At 40.9% G+C, this 25,660-nt stretch overlaps 2 protein-coding genes across 4 annotated transcripts in view; one reads left to right on the top strand and one right to left on the bottom strand.

Moving 5' to 3' along the window:
* Window positions 1–2,847, top strand: part of rapgef3 (Rap guanine nucleotide exchange factor (GEF) 3) — a 37,467-nt gene extending 34,620 nt beyond the window's left edge. For all 3 annotated transcript variants that reach the window (XM_012875534.3, XM_012875533.3, XM_036141425.1), the window contains 5 exons: window positions 129–216; window positions 309–373; window positions 483–537; window positions 669–740; window positions 2,230–2,847. In XM_012875534.3, the coding sequence (XP_012730988.2) occupies window positions 129–216; window positions 309–373; window positions 483–537; window positions 669–740; window positions 2,230–2,348 (399 nt within the window). In that variant the 3' untranslated portion in view covers window positions 2,349–2,847. The remainder of the gene's footprint in view (window positions 1–128; window positions 217–308; window positions 374–482; window positions 538–668; window positions 741–2,229) is intronic.
* Window positions 2,848–5,052: 2,205 nt separating this feature from the next.
* itga5 (integrin, alpha 5 (fibronectin receptor, alpha polypeptide)) overlaps window positions 5,053–25,660 on the bottom strand; it is a 49,842-nt gene continuing 29,234 nt past the window's right edge. The window contains exons 16-30 of the mRNA XM_012875532.3: window positions 23,506–23,561; window positions 22,985–23,142; window positions 22,704–22,841; window positions 19,679–19,746; window positions 17,215–17,365; window positions 17,028–17,120; window positions 14,561–14,640; window positions 14,376–14,456; window positions 14,167–14,272; window positions 12,553–12,711; window positions 11,893–12,000; window positions 7,651–7,764; window positions 7,000–7,101; window positions 6,800–6,922; window positions 5,053–5,759 (exon numbers count right to left, since the gene is read on the bottom strand). Coding sequence (XP_012730986.2) covers window positions 5,676–5,759; window positions 6,800–6,922; window positions 7,000–7,101; window positions 7,651–7,764; window positions 11,893–12,000; window positions 12,553–12,711; window positions 14,167–14,272; window positions 14,376–14,456; window positions 14,561–14,640; window positions 17,028–17,120; window positions 17,215–17,365; window positions 19,679–19,746; window positions 22,704–22,841; window positions 22,985–23,142; window positions 23,506–23,561 — 1,621 coding nt within the window. The 3' untranslated portion in view covers window positions 5,053–5,675. The remainder of the gene's footprint in view (window positions 5,760–6,799; window positions 6,923–6,999; window positions 7,102–7,650; window positions 7,765–11,892; window positions 12,001–12,552; window positions 12,712–14,166; window positions 14,273–14,375; window positions 14,457–14,560; window positions 14,641–17,027; window positions 17,121–17,214; window positions 17,366–19,678; window positions 19,747–22,703; window positions 22,842–22,984; window positions 23,143–23,505; window positions 23,562–25,660) is intronic.

Here is a 25,660-nt window from a genome sequence, read left to right as displayed (position 1 = left end):
ACTATACGCTATCATATTGATGTATTTTACCCTATTGTTCAGATTAGTCCATATGTTGAAAGACACATTTTTCTGTCTACTCTGGGTCTAGAGTATTCTGGTTTTTATCTTTCCTTTGGTTTTGTTAGGATCCTACACGCAACCACAGGGCCTACCGACTGGCTGTGGCCAAACTCAGTCCTCCTTACATTCCCTTCATGCCTCTGCTCCTGAAAGGTAAAAGAAAACAAAGTCAGTTGTAAAAATTCAACGATATCTTTGACTGGATTTTAAAAGTATCAACAACTTCTCGACTCTTTGTTACACAGACATGACATTCATCCACGAGGGCAACCCAAACTACGTTGACAAACTGGTTAATTTTGAAAAAATGGTACAACTGTTTGTTTGTTTCTTCAATCCCTTCTTGATTGCATTTGCCGAAAGCATTTGTCAAGTTGTGAGAGCTGGAAATGAAATGTTTAATCTCTTTCTCGTCATAGCGAATGCTTGCCAAGACAGTTAAAATTGTACGAGAATGCAGAAGCCAACCTTATGGTGAGTGCACCACTGATGCTGTCGTGTAAGCAACAATGCACCGCTCTCCGGTCAGATATGTGTAGATGCATGTTTCAGTAAGCTGTGCACTGGAAGGATGATCTTTATTATATTCTCTCTCTGTTCTGTAGTGCCTTCATCACCACAAAGGGGCCTGGCTGATCGGATGTTCCTGGATGGTCCTGCTACTCGATTATCTACATGTAAGCTACAGCTGTAAAATGTTTCTTTTTGTTTTACGTTTTAGCTGAAATACCTTAATACAGTTTTTAACATACAACCGTTGAACATTTTTACTAAATAGAAGTCTGAAAAGTGTGATGTGTATTTGAACTCAGATCCCTTTACTCTGATGGTCCCAAATAAAACCAGAGTTTAAATCAGGGCTAAGTAATAAAATCAATCAATCTATCTATCTATCTATCTATCTATCTATCTATCTATCTATCTATCTATCTATCTATCTATCTATCTATCTATCTATCTATCTATCTATCTATCTATCTATCTATCTATCTATCTATCTATCTATCTATCTATATCTATATCTATATCTATATAGATATATCCATCCACATGTTAAAAATAGCATCATTGAATTGTATTGACTCAGTGCTAGCCCTTAATAACATCCAGAGGTGTAAAAATTGGTGTATTGACAAATGACTAACAACTAACATGTCATAATGCAAAATATACTGTGTTCATACTGTGGCATTAATTAAAAGTAGAGCTGCACCGATAAATTGGTTAGAGATTAGAATTCAATTCAATTAATTTCAATTCATTTTTATTTATTTCATAAATTTTTATTTATATAGCGGCAATTACAACTAGGGTTGCGCCGATGCCATTTTTGGCCCCGATACCGATACCCGATATCTGGCTGTGCAGTGTCGGCCGATACCGATTCCATACCGATACCATCTGTTTGAAATTGATGTGTGTGTATATATGAAGAACTGCAAACTACTTGGATGTAAAATAATTGCCATCATGGCTTTGCCAAGCTGCTACCTTTGTAAAGCAGGAAAAAAGACTAATACAAAGTGAATCCAGTACAACTAGTGAGTGTTGGGAGAGTGAAGGCTGTGTTCAAGTGACATAAAAATATCAAAATGGTATCGGTGCCCTATTTGTTGGTACTCGCCGATACCGATACCACCATTTTAGTGCTGGATTGGGGCCCCGTCTGATACTGGTATCGGTATTGGTGCAACACTAATTACAACATATCATCTCAAGGCACTTTACAAAGTCAAATTCAGTCATGTCATCCGGACAAATTGGTCAAAAAGTTTCCTAGCTAAGAAAACCCAGCAGATTGCATCAAGTCTTGACAAGCAGCATTTACTCCTTCAGAAAGAGCATCGGCATTGTCCATGGCTTTGCAGCAATCCCTCATACTGAGCATGCACGAAGCGATGGTGCATGCTTTGTTTAAAAAAAAAAACATTCTTAAAAACAAAAACACCTGATGTCCTGTTTAAAGTTTGCCAAACATCACTGCAAACACCTTGGAAAAGGTGCTGTGGTCAGGTGAGTCCAAAATTAAATGTCATGCAAAATGGTATTTATGGCAGAAAACCTAAACACAACATTCCCCTTGTGAAACTCGCCGTAAGGAGTTTCCAACCTGCTTCTTTGAATGTTCGAACATGTCAAAAATGATTTGCTCCTCCTCTCCCCCAGACTCGGACCATGCCCTCCCCCTGCGCTCTCCCAGCAACATCCGACACTACATTCAAAACCTGAAGGTGATCGACAACCAGCGGAGGCTCACCCAGCTATCAAGAACAATCGAATGCTAGGACACCCGCCTGTGGATCTAGACAGACTGGAATTTTATATGTAGATCAGAAGCAGAAACTGGACTGCAAGGATTAACTAAACTTTTACATTCATCTGAGCAGGATGGATGTTTTTTTTCTGCAGCGCAGAGTGAAGATGTGCAAAATGCACAGTAATGACCTCAGTGCTGCACCACAGGACAGCTGGGAATGTTTTTACCAAACAAGCCTTACATCAGCCCAAAAAGACAATGCACCAACATGTAGTGAGTTGCTCTATATCTGCTGTAAATGTTCTTTTCTTTTATATATAAGACACGTTGTAAACTGCAGCCTGTGGAAGAACCCACACAACACATGCCACACGTCTCTGCCACAAGTATTAACTTTGGCTTGTTTGAGCACTTGTGAATTTAGTTTCAAAGTAATATATTGTATTATACATTTTGGCGACATGGCCACAAACTGACATGCACAATGTTTCATACGGTGTTTTCTAAATAAATTATTTTCCAAGTTATGCATACTCAATGACGACACAGAAAATGGTAAAAAGGGAACTTTTTTTTTATTATCATTCAAAGTACAAACTAAAACAGGTAAAAACAGTCCTTCCACCTGGCACAAAAAAAAAGTCTCCCCAATATGGGGTGAGAAATTTCTCAACCGATCAATCAAAACTCTCCTTGTCACAAATATGTACAACTTCTTTTAGAAAGTCCTGGAGAGAGAAAGTGGGTGAAGACATTTAAAAAAAAATAATAAGAATTACCAGTGCCTTCTCCTGATGTAACAATGAAGGGAACAAGTAGAATGGTCCTGTCATTAAACAAAAATAAGAGAGTTTTTAAAAAGAGAATGTGTCAGATGAAGGATTTAGGTCCATAACTTAATAGGGATTTTTTTATTATTATTTTTTGTCCAGGTGCTCATAAATCATCCATTGATCAGAGGGGATGTATTGGGAGTGTGGTGAAGAAAAACGACGTTCATGCTAACCGAAATGATTGTGTTTGAACAGCTGCAAAAGCAGAGCATGTAAATGATCAAACTATATAAGCATATCCAAACATGCTTATGGCGGCCGTGTTTCAGCGTCAACCTGTGCTATAAAAACCTGTGGGATATATCAGAAGATGGCCAAACATCCTTCTAGATTCCACTCCGTTAGCAGTGAGAGATCAAACCAAAAACAACACAAAAAAAAGAAAAGAAACAGAAAACAAGATTAAGTCTACATCTTCAATTTCTGGTTTTAAACAGACATAAAATAAAAGCAGTGATACATTAAAAGAGTGGATATAAATATTGCACTTCCAAACATTGTGTAGTTCCCAATGCCTAGTTGTTATCCCTTTGTTTGAGGTATTTCTGCTCTTAGGTTCAATATTAATGAAAAACTGGGACCTCAATTATCTCAAGCTACAAAGGACTAGGCAGTGGGAAAGGTAACGACCATACACTCAAGAACGACAACAATAAAAACTTAAATATTTCATTCACACGAATCCATGAACACATGACATCACACGACCCTAATGTTAACCCACGGATGGGAAGTATTTACATTAAGGCACATAAACCTGTGTATAGGTGCATCTTAACAAATCTCAATATCACCAAAAACGCAGCTTGCGTAATGAACCCAATTTAAAGCACTTTACTCCGTTCATTTTGATGATTGTGGCTTAGAGCTAATTAAAAAAAAACATATTAGTTTTTTAAAAACATTTTAATATCACACGAGACTAATAAATAAAAAGAATTATCATTATTAGAGATGTTAGGTGATGGCTAATCGCGAGGAAGATTGCTGACACACACTGACACGCTCCACATGGACGGTAAGCCACTATTATCAAGATCTTAAGCGGAAGGAAATTCTGAGCTAGAAAATGTTGCACTCAATGAAAACACCCCACAGGGACGTTTCTGAAATTCACTCCTGAAAATGTGTCCCTCTGTATGTAATAAATCTATCAGTTTCAGAACCAAATTCCTTAAATAAATGTACTCTTTGCTGATATTTTTAATTTATTTAGATGCACCTGTATATAACAAAAAAAAAACAAATTCAATGCATTTTATTGTTCAGTCCCTGTAGCCTTTCTGTTGGTGGGATGATGTCAGTTGCGTCTCATTCGTTTTACTCGTTCAAAAAGTAGAGAAATACAGTATCTCGCTCGGCAAAACACGCCGCGAGCTGAAAAAGGATCCGTCGTTCTTCAGCCTCCTGCCAAGGCTACATCATCGCTGTCTGTCCTGTCTCTGTCGTTTTTTTACGTCACGCTACCACGGCCTGCGACTCTGTGTGCTTTTCCCCTGTTGAGCGTCACACCCCAGGTGGAAGAAAAGACAGGAGAGCACCACTTTCCGTCTAGAAGCACCACGCCGCTTCAATATGAGGTTCCCACGGGTCTGCGGTGGTTCCAGTCCCGTGCCGGTTAACTAACGCTGCTACGCCGACGGCGTACACACACACGCACACAGGACTTGGACAAAGTGATCAGTAGGAGCCAAAGTCAAATCTCAAAGGAAGCTCAGTCAGTCTTTGGTATATTTGGAGAAAAGAAAAAAAAATATCAGTAGATTTCCTTTGAGTGCAAAAAATAAAAAAAATATATATATAAAAAAAAAAACACCGTCCACCAACCTGAGGCAGAAAGTGATCATTTCTATGTACAGCTGACAAAACATCCGTCTAAAGCATTTCTAATACCCGCTTTTCCTGTTCAGGGGTTGCATAGTGGCGGGGTGTGGAGAGCAACAGCTCACACAGTTTACGGTGTACGTAGCAGGGCCAAAGAATTCCTTTTAACAGGTTAACCTATGTCTTTAAACGTCAGCGCTTCCTGTAGCCTGCTATTCGGTCTTAAAACCTGAAAGCCGAAAAACAATCTTCTGTTGTTTCTTGTTGAAGGCAGCAAACATATCCAATCATTAGCACCAATATGAAGCAGATAAAACAGGTACTACCAAAGGTCTTCATCACAAGCTTTCTGTAAAAGTAAACCCAAAATATTCCCGCATGCACAGGACGACGGCGGCCTGTGTGCTTGTTTTTTTTTTTGTTTTTTTTTTGCTATAGTCTAAGGTTTGTTTTTAGGCACAGAGATAAGTTCTATTTGACCACAATCCCAAAAGTGAATAAAAAAAACAAAGACATAAATTAAGAAAACATTCATTTGGCTTGTAGATCCTTGGGTTTTTGTCTTCCTCTAGTGCAGCACAGCGGAGTTCCAGTAGTCTCTCGTTCACGCAACTCTGATCCACGCCACATGTTCCGTTGTGTTTCTCCATTGCAATCGTTTGGCCAAATATTTTGGTTCTGGTAGTTCGCTCGGCCAGTTAGGCCTCGGAGGCAGCCTGTGGTTTGAGTTGCGCTTTCTCCATGGCAGTGCCGTAAGGTAGAGATCGCTTGAAGAAGCCAAACTGTGAGGAAATGGAAAGAAATATATGTAAATTAGACATGGTCACTCTCCTCATCAGCTTATATACAAGTTATTTACATGTGACTCTATTTTAGACACAGAAAATCTGGGAAAAGGTATGAAAAAATAAATGACAGTCAGCCTGTCTGACACAAAAAGAGCCTTTTGGAGTCATAACTATGTATGGATTAAGGTGAGAAAAGTGGCATTTTCATCTGCTTCCATTCACTCTCATGTGTGTTTTGTTACAACCCCTGCATTGCAAAAACAAAACTAAAAATAAATCAAATCTTCTTGAAATGAGTGTATTTGTCCTTAACTTAAGCAGTTAAATAGGAGGATTTGCCCGTGGAATGAGATTTTTTCACTTAAAATAGAAACAATTCATCTCCATCATCTTATTTACAGGGCAGTATATCTAATTATCTTATTTTAGGGGTGAAAATACTCATTCCATTGGCAGATAATCTTATGTATGTGCTCAAATCAAGGACAAATCCACTAATTTCAACACATTTTTACTTATTATTAGTTCTGTTTTTGCAGTGTGCAGACCCGGAAAATGTAACGTAGCTGACGGCATCGTTGTTGGTGGAAATGGAAGTACTGGCCTGTTCATGAGGGCATCGGAGTAACAATGCTGGTCAGAACCTGAGCAGAATTTATACCAAATATTTGTTCGTTTGTTTGTTTCAGTGCTTGTCACACACACCGTGGTAAACTACAGGCAGACGTGGCTTTCCACAGAGTTCTTTTTAAATTCATGGGTGAGATGGCTGTCTGTTGGGTCGCCGAGACACTTCTCCTAGAGGCCTACAGGCCAAAACTCCTGATTTCTCCTGACTTTCTCCTTCTCACTGGACAACTTTTGGGTGTCCTCTTAACTGCCTTGTTTGTTTGTTTTTTTTTATATTCCTTATATTCAGATTTGGAACCCTAATACAAGCCCGTGTTACAATGCTAAATATAAATGAAATAGAGAAGCTGTGAACGTGAAGAAATATAGCCTTTAAACTCTTTTAGCTTAAGTGAGCCGCTCACCCTGTAAAGGACGTAGATAAGGAGAGCCAGGAGAAGTAAACCGGCGAGGATGGCCAGGACAATGATCCACAGAGGGACCGAGTTCTCAATGTCCGGCTTGTTCCAAACCACTGGGGTCACCACCTGTGGAGGAGAACACAGTTTCTCAGCTTAAAGTAATCCAGGCTAGAAGAGTAGCCGACTCAAAGACGAAGAAATACCTTTTTCTGACCGCTTGGATAGTGTTTGGGAAGAATTGCATATGGCATCTTCATTACTTTGAATTCAGCCAGGCACTCCAACACATATTGCTTGTAAGCTCTCTGAAAAGACAAGCATTAAAAAAAAAAAAATGCATGAAGTACATAAAAGCTACACAAGGTGGTGACACAGACCGTGGAAAAACAAGATCTCTTTAGTATTCAAATCCTGAGTGGTTCTAATTTCCAATACATCACACATAAACCATGTTACTGTGAGCAGCAAGCAATAAATACATGGGTGTAGTCCAGACATGATAGCCAAGAACTACAAAAGGAAACAGTCTGTACAGCAATCCGGAGCAATCTGCAGTTTACAGAAAGCAACGGCTTAGTTTCCCCGAGGCAAACATGTAAATCTATGCAGAGTGGAAGCTGATTGAGAACCACTGCAAAACGCCAAAGTGTCCACAAACAAATGTGGTACAAAGTCCTGCTATTGAAGTTTTCTTTAAGCTTCAGTGAAATTGTTTCTTAGATCCTGCCAAAGCCTGACATGAGAAAATACACAAGCACTAGCGGGAAGCATTTTGTAGCACTGTTCCTGGGCAGGAAACACGCGTGCATGTATGAAGACGGCAGTTTGAACGTCGGCGCCGCTCTCCCACTAACCTCAGTGAAGGTCTTGGCCCAGACGCGGGAGCGCATTTTCAGGATTGCGGTGGTTCCCTTCTCCAGGAGACCCACGTTGCACTGCAGCTTCCAGCACTCCGCGTTGGAGCAAGACTGTGGAGAAACATAGAGAACGCTGTAATAAAACATAGTCTCAACAAAACTAGCCCACAACAGGAAGCACTTAGGTAAATTCAGGTGAGATTTTACAAGGCAAAAAAAGAATAATAATTATAAAAGAAAGTCATAACGCTTCAGGACGCGTAAATGTAACAAAGAGCCCAATGTTATTATCCCGATTCCACGCCTGCTTCGAATTAGACCGAAGGAATGTCACGAGACTGTTAAAATGCTGCATACACAACTTGCCACATTATTGCCCAACCACTACGCCGGGCCTTTTTTTTCCCTCAAGCCTGTATAATGCACAGTCCTCATTAGATCTCAATAATGCAGCTTTAACGGTTTAACAACATGCAAAAACTGCCCTTTAGTGCCAGTGCTAACGCTAGACCACCCCAGCACTGTGAGGTTTCTCTGGGTTTCCTGCAGGAAAGCATTAGTTTACTTAGCACACCAAGCAGGGAAAGCCCAGGAGAAGAGGAGTGCAACCACCCAGTTCCTTTAGTCTCAGTCTCAGATAGACTAAATGAGTATTGAAACAGACAGGGAACAGATCAGTTCACTTCCTCCTGGTTGAACTGCTCCATGCCTGAGGCGGCAGGCCACTCAGGTCTGAGAAAATGCATGAACAGTTAAGGCCGCCTTGCAGCAACATTTCACAAATTCTTCATGTCGGAATTATGCATGAGGGGGTTTGTGGTGTTCCCATAATTGAATAAAATAAGATTTTGACCTGACATCACATGCAGAGACAAGCTCGTAATGACACTCTAAATTTAACCCTGAACACAGGGTTTGCTACCGAGCCCTATCTCTGGATCCAAATCAGTTTAATGAGACACTTCCTTTCCCCCTATCTTTTCACGTCCAGGAAATGTTCCTCTGCTGTTTTACACATTATCTTGACAACTAACAGACAGAAATAACCTACACACTGGCTGTGTAAAAATAGCTCGTTAATGGCATTGGTGACTGATTGGCGAGGAATTTAGAAAGCTAATTTAAAGTTGCCAGCATTCATATATGGAAATGTTTTTTTTTTTTTTGACGAGGCTCACAACCACTCACTTACAGTTTATGGAAGACAAAACAGAATTGCTACAAAAAAAAAACATAATTCGTATGTCCGTAAAAGGGTTGTGAAAAGGATCGATATCGTGATATAATCGGTACAAAAAAAAAAGATAATTCAAAGATCTATTCAAAAATCTATATAAACTGACGCATTTGCATTTGCCTAAACTGTCGCAGCCTCTTTATCGACAAGTCAGAGACAAAAACGTTCAGAGGAACTTTCCCTATAAGGCAGACGGACAAGAATAAACGAGACACTGAACGACGCAATATGCTCTGCTATCACTACAAGGTAATGCTACGGCGCGGATGTTAGAGAGCAACATAAAAAGGTCGGTAAGGCTCCTGGATCTGCAACGTTGAAGTATTAAAACTCCCAGACGACACCAGCTAATGCTAACTTTTTACATAGCTTAGCTTTATGGACACAGGCGGCCCAAAGAGGACGTTCTGTCGGTCTGAGCTCCCCTTTGAGATGCACACCTCCCAGCAGGTCCTATTAGAATATAAACTAGAATCTAACATTAACAGAGTTATATTTTTTTTTTTATTATGGCATTGGATTGTTAATTAAGACTTGTAAAAAGCTGAGGGTGTTTTTAAATGTACTCATTGTTTTAGCCAGGCTTTAAGTTGAACGTGAATAATATATTTTTGTGTCTAAATACCTTAATATTGCAATTATTTACTATTTATTCAGCAATATGAAATGTAATTAAGTTGTATTTCACCTTTATCCATTATTATTTTTTATTTGATATTAATATAATAACCAGTATACTTTTTATTTAGATTTTTCTATTTTATAATTAATGAATAAATATTTGTGCACAGTAATTAATAACAATAAGAATAAAAATAAAAATAAGAATAATTTAAAACGTTTTATGTTCATTTTTAGGGTTTTGCAATTTCAACATTTTACTAAACAGGTTTTTACATCACAATGTTTGTATTTATCACTGAACAACATAAATCTAATTACATTCCCTTAGTTCTTGGTTTAATATAACATAGAAACACATTTGTCTCACACTTATTCTTGTTTTATTGGCTTAGTTAGGCCTCTTTTTAAATTATGTAATAAGTACATTATAAAATTATGTAAGATGCCTTCTATAAATACTGTAAATCAGACTGCATCTGATTGAAAATATTTGCATAAAATAAAACATTACCTTCCAGGTTTATTATACAGTGATGATTATTTGCACCTTTCTCTGAATGTGTTAATTCCTGAACTAAATTGGTCTAATGTTGGGAAGGGTTCATTCAACTGCAGCAAGGGTTTTAGCCCAAAAAATAGCATGGCTGATTGCATTTCTGCCTTTCCGGTTCATTTTTAAGACACCTCTGAATGTATTGAATATAGACATTGGCATTAAGGCATTGAATCTGTGACGATAATTAATGTGTCGATTCACACCAAATATTCAGAGTTTCACCAAACTGCAAAACACCCAAAGTGCTCCAAGCCCATCGACACAGCAGATTTGAAACTGTGTCAGAATCATTTTAAAAGCCTTTTATTGTTAGGCCAGTCAGAATCAGTCATTTGTGCTTTTTGCCTAGCTCAGCTCTTCAAGGACAAAGCAAGTCTTTCGCTTCATGACCTCCACAGCCATGACTGAGTGTGTGTGTGTGGGGGGGGGGGACCATGAACATGCTTGATAAACAAACACAGTCTGAAGAGCCTGGTTGGCAGACAAAGACCGCTATGTTGGAGGACCCTGTCCAGAGGTAAGACATATACCGGTGGCTCGATGGACCAGTGTGTGTGTGGTGGGGGATCAGAACGTCCAGAGCTAATGATAGGAGTACGAACTGAGTGGAAAGTACTGCATCAGAGGGCAAAAACAGCCCACCCCGTGTCTCTGCGTTTGGACGGAGCATTTCGCTGGCCAGTTCCTAATAAAGGCTCTTTAATGTTAATTGCCACAACGGGACCAATGTGTGCCCTCTGACCTCTCCTTTTTAATGGCATCATAATTTAATTATCCAGTCCCCTGAGACATGCGTGCCGAGCCAGTCAGAGGCTTGCATTCACTTATCCGCATGAATGTCATATCAATGTTTGGCCGTTTAATGTTGCTTTTGCGCTGTCCTTTTAGAGGCTGAAGGGATTATAAGGCAAACAACATCTATGACCCTTAAAACAGGGTCAAAATTACACATGCAGGTCCCTGTATGTATCAAAGGTCCCCACAGATATTTAGTGAAATCCCTCCTATGGTAGGTTGCATATTGTTGCCCTCAACAAACATAACTCCAGCTGGATATTTGACCTTGCTTCTCTCTGACATTGGTAGAGCTCATTTTAAATCAGCTGGTTTCCTTTTTACACAGAACTGGCTTTAAGCATAAAACATAAATGTGCAAAAGGACCGAGGTGAATTTCACATGCTTAATTTAGGTTTGCTTTATCCATTCAAAAAACAGACTTGAAATGTGCTTGGGATCTTTGTCCTGCTGGGAAACCCGGCGGGGTTCAAGCTTCAACCATCAAGCTGTTGATTTTATAACTGAAGAATTTGGAGTTAGCCCACCCACACTGTGCCATGGACCAGTGATATTGGCAGCTATAGGGTTAGCAAGATGCTAACACTGCCATGCTTGACGGCTAACGCTGTGTTCCTCCTAAAAGCCTGACATCGAATCCCCCAAACATACGTTCCTTGTCATTATGGCCGAACAGCTCGATCTTTGGGCAGCTGCAAATTTCAGCTTGAAGGGCTTCTGTTTTGGAGCAGGGGCTTTTCCTCACGGCACTGTGGCCATTGACAGGGGTGTTGCAGCACCTTCCAGCTCTTGGGTTGTTCCTGGAAGCCCTTACGCATTTTAATTCACCGGACGAAACATTTTGGTGCAGATGAGGGACGCTTTGACAAAGTTGTGTGCAACTGGAGAAGGATTTCAAATACGGACTGTGCTTAAATCTGTAGGAGACAGAGTGCTTCCAAGTAGTTCCACGTTTGAACAGTGAGTATAGAAACGCCTTACATGTTTCTTTAGGGTTTTCTTCCAGAAACGACTTGAATATCTTACCAGGTTAGTCAAATCAGCGAGCTGGTTCTTCTGGACATTCCTCTTCTCAACATGATGCTCATCGGCCCTCAGTGCCAGAACGGGGGACTCTGTGGATGTGCTCTGCAGCTGATTAAAAGACACAAAGGCGCAGCCACTGATTCTCACAGCACACTTTCAGACTTCCGCAGAGACGTACGGCACGCTGTATACGTATGACCTAATGTTAGCACGACCCTGAGGTTTTTATGTCATTAATCAGAAGCGTGCGAGCACTCCCCTCTGGTGTAAATCACCGTACTTAGCGATTCACAAGGGAGGGGGGAAGAAAACGAACATTAGGTCACAGCTAAGACTGATGAGCCCCTCACGGGCCTGCTCAACATCTGTCAGCCTTCAAATGTAAACAAAAACAACTGCATGGAAATGTTTTGCCCACAGAGTCTTAGAGGTTACTACTTCTTCAAGCCGTGAGCGCAGGGAAGGGCTGCGACTTCAAAGCAGCGGTGGGGCAAGTGTCATGGGTGGGGCTGGGAAGCTGGGAGGAGGAGGTGGATGTGGGCAAAACATTGGGAATCTTGGGTGCAGGGCGATCTCTAATTTAGCCCCGTTTGACCCAAAGAGGTGTGTGCGTGTGTGTGTGTGTGTGTGTGTGTGTGTGTGTGCATGCGAGATGCTCACTCTGAGTTTAAGGTGGTTCAGGCTTTTGTCCGCGGTGCAGTTGACGGGACCTTCGGTGGAGAACTCGAGAGGGTAGAGGAGGGGGTGACCCTGGATGACGAGCGGGCAGCGCAGCTCCAGCGAGGTGCCGCTGATCCGGCTGGGGCCGTTGTTGACAAGCTGGGGGGGAAAAAATCAAAAAATGTTGTTGTTTTATATTGAACATGTGCTTTGCAAAGAGTTTTGCAGTCCACTCAAGTGGGCTATACATGTGACAAGAAAATTAATATTGCTATACACTGAGTAAGAAGTATGAAACAATGTGAAAACTTTGTTATAATAATGTGGATATATATTTCACAAATTTGTAATATTGCTCAGTTTCATTGAAAAAGATCCCCTGTCCCCTGGATTTTCAACTTTTGCTTCTTGGTCCGGTCACATTCATCCCTCGTTCTGCTCTTTTAGTTCTCAGCTCTTCAGACCCTCCCCGCTAAATGCTTTATTTTAACAACGGACATTTCCGCAGTAAATTACAGAGTGGATAACAAATAGATAAAGGAAATAAACAATGAACCAAACGATAAACAAATAGAATTGTAATAGTAGTAAACTGTTAGCACAAAAGAACAAAAAAACGAGGCCACCACATTAAAATAAGGTCTTTTATGAGCTTCCAGATTTGATCTTGCTTATATTTCTTCCTGAGCTGTCAGGTGGCAGACCATAAACTTGATTAACATCTTTACTTCGGTCAGATTTTTAAGTTCCACTGTCACTACAACTAGTATATCCCACTCCTTCCTTTTCTAAGAGATATCCCCACACATGGACACCAGAATCATCTTTAGTTCAACCTTTAGCTCCAATTCCCAACCTGCAGGCTTTTACATCATTTACTGGTCGAAGTAGCACAGTTCAAACAACCAAAACTAATGTTTTAGTCACAGAAAAACTGTAAAGAAAAGCACTTACTGCTGTTATTGGTAGCATTTAAAACATAGGCAGTGATGCATGATGTCCACTTTTGAGAGACAAATAATCAATTTCCAATTTCTCTTCAACATAAAATGAATTCTTCAAAACTTTTACAATTATATTCGTCCACGGTTGGTCATTGATGTCACCAGTATATATATATATATATATATATATATATATATATATATATATATATATATATATATATATATATATATATATATATATATTTATTTATTTTTAAATTTTTATTTTTTTACCTGTCATAGTCTACATCTTCACTGGTTGGCTAGAAGGTGGCAGTTTATAGTAAAGAGTTTATTGTATGCAAGTATCTCTTTAACACCCACAGACATTTGAATAGATGGCTTCTGTTTAGACAAACATTAAAGTGTATTGTGATGACCCCTAAAAATTTATTTTACTTCTTTTTTTTTTTACTGGACCAAAATCCAAACTGATTGCAGAAGTTTTCCAATCTGATATGGTCCTCCATTGTTGAAATTTGTGGTACAGCACAATCAAAATTGTTGGGCAATCTGGAGTCCATTTTCTTTTCTTTCTTTTTTTTGGGAATGAACAATGGGACCTACTCTCAAACCCAATATATTCTGTTCCCAATGAGTCTGCAAAGATAAGCGTGCAGCTGATTACCTCATAAATGTGTTCCACGGCAGGCCCTACATCCTGCTCCGCCCCGTCGGTTTTGGGCACTTTCCAGTTGGCCGGTGGAAAGAAGACCTTATCTGGTCGAGACACACTTGAAAAGAGAAGGGGGATGATGAGGGCATGTGCAGGGAGGATCAGGAGGCTGAATGAAGTCCCTGAAGTTCAAACGAGGGAATCTGCAGAGCTGAACTCACCCCTGAAGAATGACATCAGCCTGGACCACCACCTCTGGGTTGTAGTAGACAACTTCACTTTGGGAGTTATTCTCATTTTTACTGTTAAACAAAACAAGGAAAACAGTTAGGTTAGCTGATGTCAAAGTTTTGACTCATACTGTTGAAACAGAAATTATTCTAGAAACAGTGTGTTCACGGCGTACCTGCGTATCTGGAGGTAAAACTGGACGGTTTTGTGTGTGTCCTTTAGACGAGGCACCGTGAAACGGAGACCCGCCCAGAGCTGTGGAGGTAATATTTAAAATATAAACATCAGAATTCATAGACAGAATCAAAACATAGTAAGGACTTCTGTTATTTGACAGTTCTTGTGGGGAAAAAATATTTAAAAAGACGAACTATGATGTTCGACGATGTTTGAGATTGCCTTGCTAATTTTGGCCACCAAGACATTGTAATCTAAAAGACGACCCATAGAACAAAATATCCACAGCAAATATATCAACGATAAACCTGAAGATCCAAAGACAAAGATTATAAAAAATTGTCCCGACCCTGGAAACATGTGGTTGACATGTTTCCTCTGCTGTCCCGTTAAATACGTCAATAAAGAGACCTCACAGATGGAGTCTCTACTTCCTGTCACAACATTTCCCGACAAAACCAAACTTTTCCTGTGCCACACACTGCCCGGCCAAAACCATGCATCATACAAGCGTCAGCAATTTACGATTTAATACTACGATGAAACACGCCCTAAAAATAAAGTACAACATTTATCTACCAACAGGAAGCCAGCATTAAAGTACATCTTTCCTGTTTCCGTTGGATCGAAGAGAGAAAGTGGCAGCCAGACACTGTTAATTGAACACAGATGATTAACTGATTATCAGAAAAATTTCTATGAAAGCAGGAGTTTGCTGGACCAGAGTACACATTAATATGTTAACACAAAGCCAAGCTGGAACGCCATCAGCAATGACCTTAAAGCCATTCTTGCCCACAGGCTCATTTACAAACCGTTTGCCCTCCTTAATTATAAAGTGAAGGAGATTATTCACAAGCTGAAACCGTTTGGCACATTTTTTGGTCCAAAAAATGCAACACAAGGTCTGACCATGCAATGATCAAAGAAGTTGCATAAAAACAACCAAGTACTCAATCGTAGACTTATTCATTCAGAGTTAGCAAGCCTCTTCTATCTAAAACTAATCTCGCAGCATGACATCGTTTTGTAGAATTACATCTAAATGGCCGAAAAAGGCTTCTTGTCTTTTAGACATATAAGACCCGGGCAGTGGCGTCTCTGGCATAATAAGTTAAGTGGGACACAAAAACTCAACACCTAATAACAGCAACTGATTTTTTGTGATGCATACAACCTGACTTTGATAAATTTTGAATGAAACAGATAAATTAGCATAACCCAACACACTAGAAATCCCATTTTATATAATATAAATGAAATTGAACTGTCATACATAAAATTACAAATACAGGCTCACTAATAATGTTAATTTATTGAACATAAAAGATTTATATCAATCCTTTAATAAGCCAGCAATGACAACCAACACTAGATTATCGCAGACTCTCCAGCAGAACGTAAATGTAACGTGCATTTTCAGTATTTTGATTGGACAATCCGAGCTTGGGGCCAGAGGATTTGTGCCCCACAGCTGTCTACTGAGAGCGTGTTGGGCATGCGCACTGCGATTTCAAATGTCCATTATTTAAACAAACGTTGGTGGGCCGGCCCCATTATCAAGGCACCTCAAGACGATTTAGCCTACTGAGCTTGTCAGTATTCTGGCAGACTTAGATATGTAGACACAAATATTTATAACAGAATTTTATAGGTAAGGGAGTCTGTCTTTTTTACGCGATTGCTGTATAAAGAATGATCCTGTCCCACTGATTATTGCGAACATAGAGCTCCTGAGCGACATCTGGTGGGGCCTGACTCCACTGGCCCCAAATGCAGAGACGCCACAGGACCCGGGTAAAGATGTTTGTAAATAGTGCACAGCGCCATGTTTGGCAAAAACACAGCATATCAACACAGAAATGTTATATACAAACTGCTAAGCATGGTAGTGGAAGTTTGATGATTCTGGCTTGTGTTGTAGCCACAGGACAATGACACTTCAAAGTCAATAAGTCAACTATGAACTCCTCTGTACCCTGGAGAACCTTTTCCTACTTTTGGCACCTTCTTCTGACTATTGATTGACTATTGAGCCGATGTGACAAGTGAATTTCTCCAACGTGAGATCAATAAAAGCCTGTCTTATCTTATCTTATCAGATGTGAGCCCATCTGCATGATAGCTGATGCTTGGTTCATTCCACATGACAATGATTCCAATCAAATGAACAAATATACCACAAAATGTACATAATGGCTAAAAACAAAAACAAGGCCATCATACAGAAAACACTGGAGTGTCAAATGTATTGAATTACGGTGTGTTCTTTGCTTTCATGCACAGCTTCATCCTTCCGGCATTGTTTTGATATAAATGATGGCAATACGGACTATGTAGTGTATTTTCGTACACTTTATTTACCTAACCTTTTGTGTAATGAAACATAAAACCCTATAATTGGGTGACTGTATGTGGTAAAAGAGAAAAGAACAACTCCTCCAAAAACAGAACAGTCTCCTTACGTTGGTGCCGGCCTTCATAGGGTTGCCCAGATCACAGCTGAGATACCGGGTCTGGTTCTCAGTCTCGTAGCTGCAGGTGAGCTGAGTGAGGCTCTGCAGAAACAAAGAGGACACGTTCAACCCGTCGGTCGCAGACAGTACGAGGTTCTACACTCCGGTGATTTTGTTTGAAGTGTCTCCCTCTCACCTCGTTGTTACGAGCAATACCGCTGTAATCTGCCTCAGGGGGCAAAGCCACATACAGCTCTGCCTCGTACGCTCCTCCCTCCCCCTCATTCCTAGCGTTGAAAGTTAAGGTCAGCGAGTTGTCATCGCCGAGGTAGACTTCCTTCCTGTCACTGAGGTCCCAAGAGAAGAAAGAAAAATGATTTATGGCATCAATTATTGAACTATTTACAGATATAGGGGGGATCGAGGTTAAGTTAGGCTCAGAGGAGAGTAAGAAGTAACATGTTCTGGGGATGTTTACCAGTTGTAAATGGGATTAGAGGCTTTGTGAGCAGTATGTCATCAAATAAAATAACATGAATCCCACCACAGTCAAGAGTTTTTTGTTGTAATAATAAAGTCACACATGCAGCACAACCAATGTTATTGTTAAAATTGTCTTACTTTTCTCACTCCCTCTACGATTCACCGTGGTTTAAAAGAGTCAGAATTGGAGGGATGCACAAACATTTCTAATTACAGCCTCCTCGCATAAATAAAAACATCTGATCCTCTGCTAGACGACGGCATTCTGAGTCCATCCAAGTGGCATCACACTTTAAACGCCAAATAAAAGCTGACAGTCAAAAAACACGAAAAGCTCTAACGCTTCTGGGACAGGCCCGCAGCATCCGACTGGTTGTGTGATTTGGCTGCAGAACAAACTAAAACAACCTCCTAGGGATGGGTAAAAAACTTTTTACAACAAATTGCACTAAATCTTTATCATCCTGTCAGCTCCTCTGACTACCATTAGGTTTCTGTGATTTACTACAGAGCAGACAGGAACAAGAGACTATTTTAATAGCACTAATCCCACTTGCCAATAGATTATTGCATATCCAGCCATACATTTAGGGGGGAGGGGGGGAAGAAATGAATGCAGATGGGAGATAAATATAGGAATGTGAGATCAAAATGACAGAGCAGAGAAGGGAGCATCGAGGAGGCAGTTATTTTTGAGGAAAAATGCAAACAGATTTCTTAGTGGCTCTCTGGTAAACAGTTATCCAAATACACGCCACTATCTCCTCCGTCTTCTCCTGCTCACTACGAGGAGACAACAAGAGGTGCTTGTTGTTTTGATGGAATGGCGTGACGCCACCGTACAACGTTATGACACATTAAAACCCACTTCTGGCATGTTGAATAAAATGAAAAACAGCTGCATTAATGATAAAGGTCTAGTTTGAGAGTTCAGAGTATGAACCCTTGTTGAGAGGTTATCTTTTTCACATTTTATCTCTGATATGAACACAAAATATCAGAGATAAATGTGATAAGTGGATGGGAAAGGATGCATGGTTCTCAAAACTGTATACAAATAAAAATCGAAAAAGTGTGATGTGCATTTGCATTGTGTTTGTATTGTTTATTTTTTGTACTTTTTATTCTTTTATTGTCTTTGTTTTCTCTTTGTATGTAATCTGGTCTCATAGTCTGTAATAAAATCTATCATTCATCCTCATTCCTTTTGACATGGCGCCAATAGGTTCCAACTCAGGGGTAAAGTTGTGGAGAGGTTTAAAGCAGGGTCAGGTTATAAATCAATATATCAAATGTTAAACACCCGGGCAACAAGATCATTTGATTATTCACTGGAGGAACTGCAGACATCCAAAGCTCAGGAGGGAGACTCCGTTGACAGGATAACGTTTACTTCCCAAATCTGGCTTTTATGGAAGGGCGGTAAGATAAAAATCATAATCATAAGAAGTCTCGTGTGCAGTTCGCCAAAGGCCATAGAAGACACGGCAAACGTTTGGAGGAGGATGTTCTGGTCAGAAGAGACTGAAATTCGTCGTCATCCCTACAGTAGAACATGGTGGTGGAACCATAATGGCGATGATGTGCTTTTCGGTGCATAATATTAATGAAGCTAAATTCAGGGTGATAATAAAAAAAAAAAAAACGTTAAAGGCTGTAAAAGACTTAAGACTGGACTGGAGGTTTATGTTCCGAGACAAAACCAGCTCAAAACATACAGTCAGAGTTATGATAGAATCATTTAGATCCAAGAACGTACCTGTGTTAGAGTGGTCTAGTCAAAGTCCAGATCTTAATCTGATTGAAAAGTTGAAAATGTTCTGATATGTGTCTATGCACTCTGAGTCAGAGTTATTTTGCAAATGAGAATGGACAAGAAATTTCAGTCCCTAGATGCGCAAAGGTGGTAGAGATAACCCGAAAGGGCTTGCAGCAACAGGTGGCTTTACAAAGTATTGGCTAAGGGGGCAGAGCGTGAGAGTTCAAGCGACACTTGTTGTAATTAAGCAATAAACTATGATGTTCTTCTCACATAACATTTTACAGCACATTGATGTTTGTGGTTGTAATGTAAGAAGTTGTTTAAAATGGGCATGAATGTTTTTGAATCAACGTTGACTGATTTTCTGAAACCCACATGCTTTAAAAACTCCGGGCAGGGATGCGTACGGACTCACCTGTGGACGGTCAGCTTCAAGTCAGGAACACAGATGTTGTCCTCGCCGCAGTCCAGCAGAATCTGAGCCTGAAAGAGAAACAAAGAGGTCGATACAGCTGTATTACTACGTGGCCGCTGACTCAGTCACCATGCGAAGAGAGCGCAAAATAAAATCACACATCAGCAAACAAGACTTGCGCAGCAGGACCCAACACGCAGCGTGACTAACACATTCCCCCCCCCAGTCGACCAGCCTTAAGAACACCTGGAAGCGCAGGCAGTCCTATAATTCCTGATCCACAGACACGCGTGGAAACAACGAGCAGGTAGCAGCTCGGAGCGCGGGCCGGAGAGGATCCTAAGCGCACAGCTGCCAACTCCCAGCTCTCACCCGTGTCCCACATCACAGCTCTGTGTGGTGAACCGCACTTTCGCCACACGCTACACCACCCTGAAAACCGCTCCATATGATCGTGTAGAGAGGACGTGGAGGCGGTGGCGGGGGGATCCTCCGGCTCAGAGGACGCTGCACGACACAAGATATCTTTGTTGACATGAAAACAGGAGCGAGGCTTCAGAGGTTACAGCCGAGGGAGAGACAAGAAAGGAGCAGAGACGCCCGCCAAACGACTGGATGACCGCTGAACGTGCGGCGAGGCAGCGGCGGGTGGAGAGCCAATGCGGACGGCTAAATTACATCCCGCCGTGACTGACAGTGTGATGATGCTCGCGATGAGGATAATAAATAGAAATATAAAAGAGATTACAGACAGCAAAGCGCGCCCTCTTGTTATTACGCAATGCGGGGGGCTGTAATTAGGGACACCGTGGTAACCACTATGCTAACGCCGCCACATGTGAACCTTTGACTTAGCCGCACCGTCAGAGCTGGGCAGGTTTTATTGGGCCGTCAGTGCATTTCAAGCAGCAACATCAACAGGAAAATCGTTATCGCACCGGGAAATCGGACCACTAACCTGGCAGCATGGACCGTTCTGTCAATCAGATGATGTTATTTAAAAAACAGCTCTGATAACTGATGTTAATCACTTCCAGACCCACACACACACACACACACACACACACACACACACACACAAATACAATATCTTAAAAAAGGAGATATAAATTAATAGATCTCCCCTAAAGCCATAACTCTTCATGGAGACATGTGGAGTATGTTAGGATGAGAACGAGACTGCTCCAAGAAGATCAGCCATCTCTCATTCCCCATCCAGCTTGAAAAGAACTTGGCACGGTGAGGCGAAATGTTACAAGGCCTGCCGCACATTCTCCGAGCACATGCAGAAATCAATAGAGCTTCGTGTTTCTGATCTAATCCAAGGCTGCGGTGTAACGGTCGCTCTTCGCTGCTTACACAGAGCTGCACTGACACAGTACAAAGCAAGATTAATGAAATGTGTTGGCAGTCTTAAACTATTCCCTTTTACACACGTCCATACTCGGATCGAGTTTACTCTTTGTTTAAAATATGCTTTTTTGTTTTGTTTTTTTCTACAGGATCAAGATTGGCGTTACCTCGTCTCAAGGTTTTTAGCTCAACGACAGACCACATCTCTTAGAGGACAAATTGCTTTGATATCTAAAAAAAAAAATACATCAGTGAAAAAGGCCAAAAGGAAAAGGTCAGATGCACCACAATCCAGAAAAAAAAAACGATACTACAATAATTGCTATTTCATAAATACTCCAATCACCTATACTGCAGTTGCATAGGGACCAACAACCACCCAAAATGTTTGGAATGCCGTTTTTAAAACCCAGGAGTTCTTTTGAAGCCAAGTTTCAGACAAAAATAACTAAATGGGAAATTGAGTCTTATCAATTCATTCAAATATTTCTCATGAAGCGAAATCCGGTTACAGTCAGCAGTGGACTTTGTCTGCCGCTGTGAGTCATTTACGTCATCCATGCAAAGGTAGGTTTCATGCCCTGATCTAGTTATGTTTGTGTCTCTTATTTTGAAAAAAGGAAAGAACATACTTTTTGCAGAATAAGTCAGGTAAAAAGTTTTTCAGCGAGCCTCAAGTGTTACTGTGGCAGCATTTTGGTACTCGATAAAAAACAAACAGTGTGAGAGTGACAGATAGGAAACAAAGGGGCTAACCATAAGCAGCTAATGACACTGTAGATGCCATCGGCTTCAACGATTCCTCTCAGCCCTACATTAAGGAGCTATTTCAGCTTTTAAATGTGTTTCAGTGGTATTTGGTCATCTGTAGTTCAAATCTGAATTGCGTGACTAAGAAAAGGAGTATTTGCATTATATATTGTTAAACTCTCATCACCTCCCACTCTCATTAGCTGCAACCGTACAAAACAAAATCTTAGCAACAGTGAGGTTTAACATGAATCATGTCCGATTTGCACAGGAATTACAAGAGCTCAGTCTCTTGTCTACCTGCCGTTTATTGTTTTTACCAGTCGCATGGCTTAAAGAGGTCAATACACCACATAGAGCTGGTATAACAGCGACTGAACCCACTAACAGGGGTTTAAAAACTGTCTGGAAAGCCTGTGATCTGTCAGCCCTTTAAAAAAAAAACACAAGGTGTTTGATTGGCCCTCTTGAAAATTAGAAATGGCTCCAAGATTGTCCTGAGATTGACAAACCACCTAAACTAGTGTTTTTTTAGAACCAGACTGGCTCTAGCACCAGTCACGGTGCAGCCAAACCAAAGTGGTGAGAAAACCCAATCGGTTGTCTTCTGCAGGTAAGATGCTTACTGTTCATAGCCACCCTAAAACAACCCTATCCATAAAAACAAAACTGTTCCTTTGAAATGAATACAATCGCTCTTTTAATAAGGATATCAGAGTCGGTAAATAGGTAGCCTAGGCTAAAAAGACTGATTAGTCTATGAGGACAGATATTTTTATCATCAAAAGCATTCTCTGAAACAAACCCAAATTATTAGTGAGCACTGCTCACTTTTATTGATTTTAAAAGCCTTTGCGGTCGCGCAACGCTTCTCTAATAGTACCGCCAGAGGACAAAGCAACTTGAACTGATGTCTAAGCACCTTCTGCTCGATAACGCTGGTGGTCTTGTAGTTGAGGATGGGCCGCAGGCCGTGGGAGTCGGCGGCAGCTTCTGGGTCCAAGCTGAAGTTCAAGGCCACAAAAATGGAGGAGAGTTTATCCCTGAATTCTTTCTCATCCTAGAAGAAAACACATTGCAGAGTTTACATAAACACCCGCTTCGTAGAAATGAGGAAAATCTGTTCAAGACTAGGCTTGTTTTTAGTACAATTAAGTCGAGAAAAAAAGCTGTTCATTCTAATAAGGGTAAGACATGACTTACTCTTAGATAAATCTTTGTGTGGTCGCACAGACGCGCCCCGTGGCGAACCCTCATACGTTTTTGGAGCAAAGGCTGCTGGGAATCCAAGAACAGAGCCCTCTTCACGGCACCTTTCTGCTTGTGCTTGTGGCTGTCGAGCTTCACCTCCACCTGAAAGTCTGGAACACAAATGGGCATTCATTGGATGATGAATGCTCCCAAGTCACCTAATGACAGGTCTGAAAAAGCCCTCTGTAAATTCTCTGAGGCGCATGCAATGAAGCTGATGTAAGTTAAACAGAGAGGCAGGCAGAGCATCTGTGCTTGGAGAACAGGGTAATTAGAGATAATAACTAATGATAAGAAAAGTGATTGAACGCAGAAAGGAGTTGGTTATTAAACATTGCCAGAAAAACAATCCAGAGATCTATAGTTCCTGTCAAAACGTTGTGTCACTGTTATGGATCTCAAACGCTAACGCTAGCGGCCAGTTGACAGCTTACGTGCTCGTAACAAAGTGCAGATGTGGAAAACTGGCTCACCTAGATCGGCCGGTAGGTGTTTCCCGTCAGCCAATATGCAGTAACTTAGATTGACGCTGTGTTGGACACAAATAATTCAAAGGTTTAATAACAAAGGCAAATTTATTCATGAAAAAGGTTTCAGGTTAAATATACAGCACACGCAAGGAAAACAATTTTCCCCAAGTCGCTGTCCAATTTTCCTTACAGTTCCCATTTTTCTTGTGTCAACTTCTCTCGGGGGCTCCAATCACGGAGCGTGTGAAATACTGGGAATGCAACGAATAACGTGAGAACTATTTCAATGTTTGGAGACGGAGCTGGCATATGACCACCCTCGCCAGCTGTGCTGATAAAGCGCCGGGTCTCCGGTTCCACCGAACCCACCAGCCAACACACAGAACGCAATAGCAGAGTTAAGAGGGGTGAAATTGTGCAAAGACTCAGGTTTCAGGGCTGACCAGTCAGTGGCCGTCTGTGTAAGCCTGTAGGCCTCTCCCATGACATCAGCTACACAACTTGCTTCTGCTGCTCTTGTCCAAGTCTGCAACTGAACCCCCTCTTAACTTATGTCCATTCATAAGGGAAACAAAGACCAAAGTCCATTCGTCTACCTTGGAAAACAGTGCCTTGCAAATGTACCCCTTCAACTTTTTCACATTATGTCACATTACAAGCATATGCTTTAACTTATATATATAGTTTTACATGTAAATATCTGAAAAGTGTGATATGCCTTTGTGTTCACCTCTCCTGGGTGAACATATCCACCAGATGTTGTATGTACAGGGATACAACAAGTGTTTTGCTGTTTGTCTTTACCAGCTTTAAACATCTAGCGACAGACAATTTTTATTTATTCTTTTTAGCAACCTATGTAAAGCTCATTCTTATTGGTGTCTATCTATGAACATCATTGTTTAAGGTTTGCCACAGGTTCTCAATTGGACTTAGTTCAATTGGGCCATTCTGACGCATCTCTATGCTTCGATCTTTGTGATTCTACTGTAGCTCAGGGTTTAAGTTTGGGTTCGCCGTCCTGCTGGAAGTTTAAACCTTCACTCCAGTCTGCAGTACTTTTGCAGCCTTTAGCCGTTTTTCTCTTCTAGGATGCCCTGTATTTTGCTCCATCCAGGAACTCACCAACATCAGCTTCCCCGTCCCTAGTGAAGAAAAGCATCCCGACTGAATCGGTTTTCAGCTAAAAAGTTCAGTTGTGATCTTATCCGACCCGAGCGCTTTTGTGTTACGTATTTGCCATGTCGCATACAACCCTTGTGGAAACTTTAAAAGAAAACTTGTTTTCTTTTTTTTTTAAGGCCAAGCTGTGGATCTCTACAGCTCCTCCAGAGTTACCATGGTTCTCTTGATTGCCTCTCTTTTTCATGCTCTCCTTGTGTAAACTTTGACTTTGTTTATTTGCAGATGTGCCATTTAGAAATAGATCGAACAGTACTGTTGCAGCTGTATTTATACTATTAAATTAAACACGGATGAACTCTAGTTACTAAACTGTTGACTTTTGATGGTAATTGATTCCAATGGATTTTATTTTGGAGCATCAGAGTAAATGGGGGGATAGACAAATGCACACCGAAGAAAATACATGTTTTAAATCTGATCCAGGTATTATTTCTTCCACTATCACATAAAATGGCAATAAAATCCATTAAAATTTGTCAAATAAAAATAATACGGAATCATTTCTAGGGAATGTGAATACTTTTGCAAGGCTCTGCCAGCCAGGGGGAAAAGAAAAAAAAACTAGGAATCTTGTTGAAACGGAGATGAAAGATGAGAGAATAAGACGAAGGAAATACAAAGCCTTCTTTTAGGGAGTAGCAATAACTTCACTTATATGCTCCTGCGTCTGCACAACCGAGAGCAAGCTCACAGGAGTCTATGTGTCCTGATGTTTCCCAGCTGTGTTCCACCACCAAACAATATCTCATTCAAACCAACTGCAAAAGCCTCCTAGCCCCTCCCCTCCCGACCTCCTTCCCATTATCCCCTCTGCTCTCCTTTCACCCCCACCAAAAACCTCCTCATCACCAGGCAACGTAGCATAATCAAGACATATGTGTATACAAGAGTTTCCTTTATGAATCAGGATGTGGAGAAAGGGGGGGGGGGTGAAAAAGTTGACACACGAGTGCGGCGTCAACCATGCTGAGAG

The sequence above is a fragment of the Fundulus heteroclitus genome, chromosome 1, assembly GCF_011125445.2.
Source record: "Fundulus heteroclitus isolate FHET01 chromosome 1, MU-UCD_Fhet_4.1, whole genome shotgun sequence".
NCBI classification, from domain to species: Eukaryota; Metazoa; Chordata; class Actinopteri; order Cyprinodontiformes; family Fundulidae; genus Fundulus; species Fundulus heteroclitus.
Note: the sequence above shows the minus strand (reverse complement) of the source record. Positions and strands in the feature narration are given on the sequence as shown.